Here is a 7,748-nt window from a genome sequence, read left to right as displayed (position 1 = left end):
ATATTGTCTTTGAGCCATTATACCACAATCATCAATAATGTGCTCGATGGATTCATTGCTATCTCCACATAATCGGCATCGGTGAACCCTGTCTTGCTGTAACAACTGTTTGCAATAATTTCTGGTGCAAACAAGCCTGCCCTGAACCACAATGACAAAACATTCTGTTTCTGGATACAGGACGCTCCTTCTTAACCAAATATTGGATTCCTCACTATACAGGGTGTCTAAAAAGTCCCGGGACGGTTGGATCTTTTCTCAGGTAAAATATTTTTCAAAGAAGTGAAGGTCACTCCTGAAGTAAATTTCAACGAGGAATTCAATGGTGACCTTCATTTTGACCTTGAAGCTCACCTTTATGGCTATTTGAAGGTCAACTTTGTTTTGTAAAATGGAAACCCCTTTTTTACATCTGCAATCGATAGAGCGGAAAAATCTACATTCAGATACGTACCCAAGTTATAGGTCAATTGTAACGCTCAAGCTCAATTAGAGGTTATTGAAATTAAAAAAGTTTTCCAAGAGGTCAGTGTAATTCCTGAAGTAAATATCAACGAGAAATTCAACGGATACCTTCATTTTGACCTTGAAGTTGACCTTGATGGCTTTTGGAAGGTCAAATTTGTTTTTTTTAAATGGAAACCCTTTTTTTACATCTGCCATCGATAGAGCAGAAAATTCTACGTTCAGGTATGTACCCAAGTTATAGGTCGATTGTAACGGTCAAGGTCAGTTAGAGGTTATTTGAAATTAACAAAGTTTTCCAAGAGGTCAGTGTAATTCCTGAAGTAAATTTCAACGAGAAATTCATTGGTGAGCTCTGTATTGATCTTGGTTACAGCGTTTTGGATATTGTAAAATCATAAGGAAACTTCGCATTAAAAGTTCCAGGTGTTCTGGTGAGAGTTCTGTTCCTCCCGACGAGTTATAAAGTCCTATACCGTTTTTTGGTACCTAAATTAGTACCTAAGGCGATACCATAAGTCCCATACCGTTTTTCCATACGAATATTACAAATCGAAAGTAAATTTACGTATTACGAGTACATACTTACTATCTTTCGCTAAAAGATTATTATGGCGCAAGCTGAACTTTCGGGACGAAAGAGGGTATCTGTATTAATGATGCATGATTGGGGAGATCGAGTTCGATCTTATGATCAAGTTCGTTTGCTTTTTAATCGCACTTTTCGTAATTGCCAAAATCTGCAGGATCTGAGGAGATGCAGATGGACATAGCCCAAATATTTATTGAAAACCCACACCTTAGTTTACGTCAAGCTAGTGATGAGTGTGACGTTACTCCTGAGACAGTGCGAAATATTTTAAAAAGCATTAATTTCCATCCTTACAAAGTTCATCTGGTACAAGAGCTCAATGAAGACGATCCTGATCGTCGGGTTGAATGTCGTCAAATTATGATGGGCAGAATTGATAGAGATCCTCCTTTCTTGTACAATACAGTGTTTTCAGATGAATCTACTTTCACTTTAAAAGGTGAAGTTAACAGGCAAAATTGTAGATATTGGTCCGAAACAAAATGCTGATTGGATGTTAGAGATTTACACACAATATCCACAAAAGATTAATGTTTGGGCCGGTATCTTGAATGATATATTGATAGGCCCTTTCTTCATCGATGGTAATCTCAATGCCCGTGCATATGAAGAGCTTCTAAGAAACCAAATTGTATCAAGAATAAGGGAGATTACAGGCGATAATTTTCAAAATATTTGGTTCTAGCAGGACGGAGCAGTGGCTAATTACGATTGGTAGGTTCGAGCATATTTGGATACTCAGTTCCCTCAAAGGTGGATTGGAAGAAGGGGTGAAATAGAGTGGCCTGCTCTATCGCCTGGTCTGACGCCTCCCGACTATTTTCTTTGGGGTTATTCAAAGAGCAAATTATACTCAGCGCAACCGCAAAGCTTAGACGAATTGCAGAATTGGATTCTGCAACAGGCTACTTTGATTGACAGAGAGATGATTCGTAATGTTGTAACTGATTTTTACAATCGCATATCTTTTTGTCAAGAAGTTCAAGGTTTCCAGTTTAAACATCTTCACTGAAGCCTGAGAGGCAAGGTGACTCACGCTAATCAAGCACCCCGAAACGTGAGAGGCAAGGAGACTCACGCGAATCAAGCACTCTAAACGGAACAGTATTTACTACGTACACGTCGTTGTTCCTGGGTAATGCTGAACTTAAGCGTAAACTGCTTGGAAAAAACCTTGAAAAAATCTTGAAGATCAGCACCAAGATCAATACAGAGCCCACCAATGAATTTCTTGTTGAACTTTACTTCAGGAATTGCACTGACCTATTACAAAACTTTGTTAATTTCAAATAACCTCTAACGGACCTTGAACTTTACAATTGACCTATGACTTGGGTACGTATTTGAACGTACAATTTTTCGCTCTATCAATTGCAGATGTAAAAAGAGGGGATTTCCATTTAAAAACAAAGTTGACCTTCAAAAAGCCATGAAGGTCAACTTCAAGGCCAACATGAACGTCACCACTGAATTCCTCGTTGAAATTTACTTCAGGAATGACCTTCACTTTTTTAAAAAATATTTCAACTGAGGAAATATCCAACCGTCCCGGGACTTTTTAGACACCCTGTGTAACTGCTTTGTAAAATCGATCACTAGCTGCAGTTTCTGGTCTCAACTAGCGTATAGCTCAGGTGATCTATGTACAGAAGATGGGTCACTTGATGACCATCCTCATTATCATGTATTCAGAATCCATCAGACATGCTCTATTTATTTATATAATATTATTATTATAATTATTTTATGGCTGGGCTGGTCCACTTAAGTTTTGTAGCACTGCGGTTTAAAACCTATTTGTCCTATGCCTTTTTATTTGAAAACCTCTAGCATGAAGACATATACTACCAGACGACAAAACTTCACTGGGTATGGGCCTGTGCACATTTTTCTTCTACTAAAGTAGGTTTAGAATGGCTGTAAGAATTCAATTACAACCAGTGATAACTTGCGGCTGATACCGATCTTGTTTATAAGTACAGTGAACCTCTTCTATAGCGCCGATTTAGGGACTGACGGTGGGCAAAACTGGCTTATTATAGTCTGCTTCGCTTTTGTTTGTTCACTCTTGAGGGCTCGCCTGATTGACAACCGCAGACCCCATCCACACCGCGCATCTCCTGTTACACCTACCTTGTGGCGCAACGTCAATTCTCAAAAGGGATATGGAAGGGAGGGCTAATAAAGGGTTTTACTGTACTTGCATTTGCCTAGACGTTTGGTCAGGGAAAAGAAAAACTACAGAACAACACCTTCCGAGTTCAGCCGGCTCTCGACTTTTGAATTTGAAGGTAGACAGGTCAAGTAAGAATCAAATACATAATTACAAATTTCAAAATCTTCCAATTGGGGCCTCAAAATAGAGGCTTAGTTTTTATTTATAATTTAACGCTCCACACTTTACTTTCATGTACAAAATAATGAAGTATTAAAAAAAAATCTTAAATATAATCTACAGCTGTGCAAGGCCGTCTGCAAATTGCTGTAAACCATGCTATAAACAATATTGCTACGCTTATAATAATCGCTGTAAAAAATTATTTTGCGATTTTTCCCAAAAATATTGGAATGCAACATATACAATGTTATAGGAAATTTTCCCGAAAATAAATTCGGAGAAATTTCCTAATTTATTTGGGCATTTTACTTTAAAATGAGGAAATTTTCCCAAAAATATATTCGGAAAAATTTCCTAATTTATTTAGGAATTGTACATTAAAATTAGGAAATTCTTCCCAAAATTTATTCGGAAAAATTTCCTAATTTATTTGGAAAGTGTGCTTTAAAATTAGGAATTGTACTTTAAAATTAGGAAATTTTTCCAAAAATATAATAGGAAAAATTTCCTAAGTTATTGCAGAATTAAACATTAAAATTAGAATATTACCCTAAAAACAAAATTTGGAGAATTTTTCTTTAAAAAAAAGTAGAAACTTGGCATAAAATCATTTATTATATTTCCTCGGTACTTAACATTTCATTCGCGAACCTAAGTATTGACGAAAGCTATTTACTTGACTGAAATTTTACTATTTCCTTTATGAGGTTTGTAACTTTCGTGAACCTTTTTATTTTCCGTTCATTAGTTGTCCTTTGGTTAATTTCTGGGTTCAGTGGTGTGTCCAAGATCATCATTCTGCAATGCATAAAATATAATTACCTATATATTTTTTATATTGACGGTGTAATAATAATAATAATATATATTCATTTATCTACTTTAAATTCCCTTCTACAAATATTCAAGGAAGGGAAAACGAATAAGAGTTTTACCTTTCAAGAAACTCGAATGTTGATGCGGTCTCCTTTTTATAATGATACCCGTACACGAAATGTACTAGGGCGAAAATAAGCATACTTCCGAGCACGTCTTTTGCTTGCATTATAATATTTTGATCAATCAAAATATAAAACCTGCAGGATTCATCGTATAAAGAGGTTCCTGAAACAAGGAAAATAAAAACAATTCTTTCATTAGAGGCATAAAATAAACTAAAAATTCAAATAAAAAGTACAACTTTTCATGTCTGTCATTTTTTTACATTTGTATATAATGTAGTGGGTACATTTTAAACGAGCATTAGATAAGCAGAATTCATCACATTCATCTCCTCTTCAGTTGTATTGGCATCCTGAAAACATAAGATACGTAGTAAAATTAGCTCAAAATATGCCGGTCCAATGAATAAGGTGTATATAATAAATAATATAAATAAAGTAAACACCTTAAGGAAATGAATAAAAGAAATATAAGTAATGCACTAAATAAAATGAATGAAAAGAGTAAAATTAGTTAAATGAATAAAAACAAAATGAAGAAAAACGAATAAAATGAATAGATCAAATAAATTAAATGAATTAGAGAAATAAATTAAATAAATGAAATGAAGAGAAATAGAATGAATAAGAGGAATAAAGTATATAAAACGAAGGAAAGAATGAAATGAATAAAATAAATAAAATTATTTAAAAAATACAATGAATAAGATGTATATGATAAATGAAATAAATGAGGTGAATAAAATGAAAAAATGAAATGAATACAATAAATAAAATGAATGAAAAGAAAAAAATAAATGAAATGAATAAAAGAAATAAAATAAATACGAGAAATAAAATAATGAAAATGAAAAAAAAAACAAATTACAGGAATTGATGAAATATATAACAAATTAAATAAATAAGAGAAATAAATTAAATAAAATCAAGAAAAAAGATGAAATGAATAAAAGAAATGAAATAAATACGATAAACAAAATGAATGCAAAGAATAAAATAAATTAAATGAATAAGAGAAATAAAGTAAATGAATACAACAAAATAAACTGATAAAAATGAATAAAATAAATGAAATTAATGAAACATATAAAGTAAATGAAAATCAAATATATAGAGTAAAAATTAAACAAAATATTGAAACAAGGTATAAGCGTGGGTTTTTTTGTTGTCGAGAAAATCGTCTTTTAATATTTAAAAAAAACTGCCGCCATTTTGTTAATTTTTTATATTTTTCTATACATTTCAAAATAATTCAATAAATCATATCAAAATCAGAAAGAAAACATAAATATATCAATTAGGTCCAAAGTTATAGAAAATTAAATAAATTGAAGTTTTTTTAAGCAAAGCACAAAATTCAAACACACATAGCTTCGTAGAAATTTGTTTTCCAAAGAAAAAATGCGTTTTAGCCAATTTCCTCTAAAAAGGTAACATATTTCGTCGTTCAGAGGTTCTTTAATTGCAAAGGTCCCTGTCTGATTGGAAATGGATTCGGTCTATAATACAAATAATAACGTGCGATTCGGCATACACATACACATTACTTTTGGAGAAAATAATTTCTGTCTACAAAAAACGAATAAGCTAGATTAAAACTTATTAGAATTAATGACTTACCTTAGGCTTATTGTGCAACAATTATCCTTATAATCACTTATAGTCTTATCCTTACAATCCTTATAGTCACAGAAAATATACTGACACTCAAAACCGCACAGAAATATTTTCAACAAGGAAAATAGATAGAGACCCAAAAAGACACTTGTATTTTGTTAAATGAAGCAAATATTCTTTTAATTTAACAAAATGTCTTGGATGAAAATTTTGCTGCGTCAACTACATATTTTCTCCCGTACAATAATAGCCACATTTTGCGATTGAACAAAACCGAAACTTTGTTGCTTCAACGAAATATTTTTCGGAGCCTCTTTCAAAAATTTTGTTGATTCCACCAAATGTATGTGGAATAATATTTATTTTCAATCAATTTAATAATCATTGTTTTTTTTAACTGCAAGATTCTCTTCAAGGCCGTGTAATTGTCAAAAATAATTTCACTTTAAATTACTGTAGTAATAAATGCTTTTTATTGTATAGAATGTGTGATTTGTTCTTTCGAAGCGTGTGTAATAGTCAAAAATAATTTTACTTTAATATGAATTGACACTAAATGTTAGTTTATAAAAAAATATCTGCAAGGGTTTTTGAAGAAAAGTTTTGAATAATTATTGTATTCGTTTTTTGACTCAAAAAATAAAACGGTACATAATATTTCTGACTCAATCAACAATATTGTATAACGTATTACTTGTACTATATGCAATTTAATAATTACATTTTTCCTGCTGAAATTGATAATTTTTCTAAATAGTATGGAATTTTCTAATTCTCAAAGGTATATGCAAATTTTTCAAAGGCAAATAGAATATTTCCTATGAAAGTAAGATTTTTTCCGAATATAATTTGAGAAAATTTCCCAAATATTGAAGGAATTCTTCATTTCCAAATATGTATGCAAAATTTCCCCGATCAAAATATTTCCATTCAAAAAGGAAATTTTTCCAAAGTATTAGGAAAATTCCCAACTTTTTTAGGAAAATAATTTTTCCTATCCACAGTTGGAAATTTTACCTACAAAATTAGTAGGAAAATTTTCGAAATTTTTTATCTCTACTAAGATTTTAGAAATATTACAAATTATTATTGTATACTTTATGTGCTTTAGCAAGATTTTAACTAAATACAAACATATTTCAAGATAGTTTAAAAGATGTACAAAAATTCTATATAAATTTTCAGAAATTGAATAGATTTTAGGCGTTTTCGACAAATTTCCGAACATTTCAAAAGATTTAACAGACGCACAGTGGGGTGAAATCGGAAAACGAGGTTCAAAATGACATTTAGAACGCAATTATGCACCGATTTTAGAATTTTTTTTTTTTTTTAAATTCAGAACTAAATTTTTCAGAAAATGGTGAGAGTAGATTTTTTATTTTTTTGTTTATTTAATTTTTATTTTAATGCCAACATCGAAAAAAATGTCGATTTTTCTAATTTCATTTTTTATCTTCTAGACAAAATTTTTCTTATACTTCTCGTCCCTTGAATTTAGTGCACAGGGGTATAAGAAATATAAAAAAATTCTTAACTTGCATAGTTAATTGTTATAAACAAATTGTATTAACAAATACTCGACATTATGGGTTATTCGGCTTCAACGTATATTTCTGCTCTGAAATCGCTTGCTTTCAATGTGAGGATGATACGTGAATATTTAAATTTAACATTAAATGTTATTTGTTTCTTTTATAAACAAATTATATAAACAAATTTACATTTTGGCCGTTTTTAGGCGAAAAGAAACCGTTTTTTCTTTCTACCTTGTTGCAATTATGTTGCCAGTGAT

General features: G+C 31.2%; 1 protein-coding gene across 1 annotated transcript in view; it reads right to left on the bottom strand.

The window, feature by feature from the left end:
• Positions 1-4,112: 4,112 nt before the first annotated feature.
• LOC117174609 overlaps positions 4,113-7,748 on the bottom strand; it is a 119,534-nt gene continuing 115,898 nt past the window's right edge. The window contains exons 3-4 of the mRNA XM_033363852.1: positions 4,331-4,499; positions 4,113-4,193 (exon numbers count right to left, since the gene is read on the bottom strand). Of these exons, the coding sequence (XP_033219743.1) occupies positions 4,498-4,499 (2 nt within the window). The 3' untranslated portion in view covers positions 4,113-4,193; positions 4,331-4,497. The remainder of the gene's footprint in view (positions 4,194-4,330; positions 4,500-7,748) is intronic.

Source organism: Belonocnema kinseyi, chromosome 6 (genome assembly GCF_010883055.1).
Source record: "Belonocnema kinseyi isolate 2016_QV_RU_SX_M_011 chromosome 6, B_treatae_v1, whole genome shotgun sequence".
Lineage (NCBI taxonomy): Eukaryota > Metazoa > Arthropoda > Insecta > Hymenoptera > Cynipidae > Belonocnema > Belonocnema kinseyi.
The sequence above is the reverse complement of the archived record's forward strand: the minus strand, read 5'-3'. Positions and strand labels throughout refer to the sequence as shown.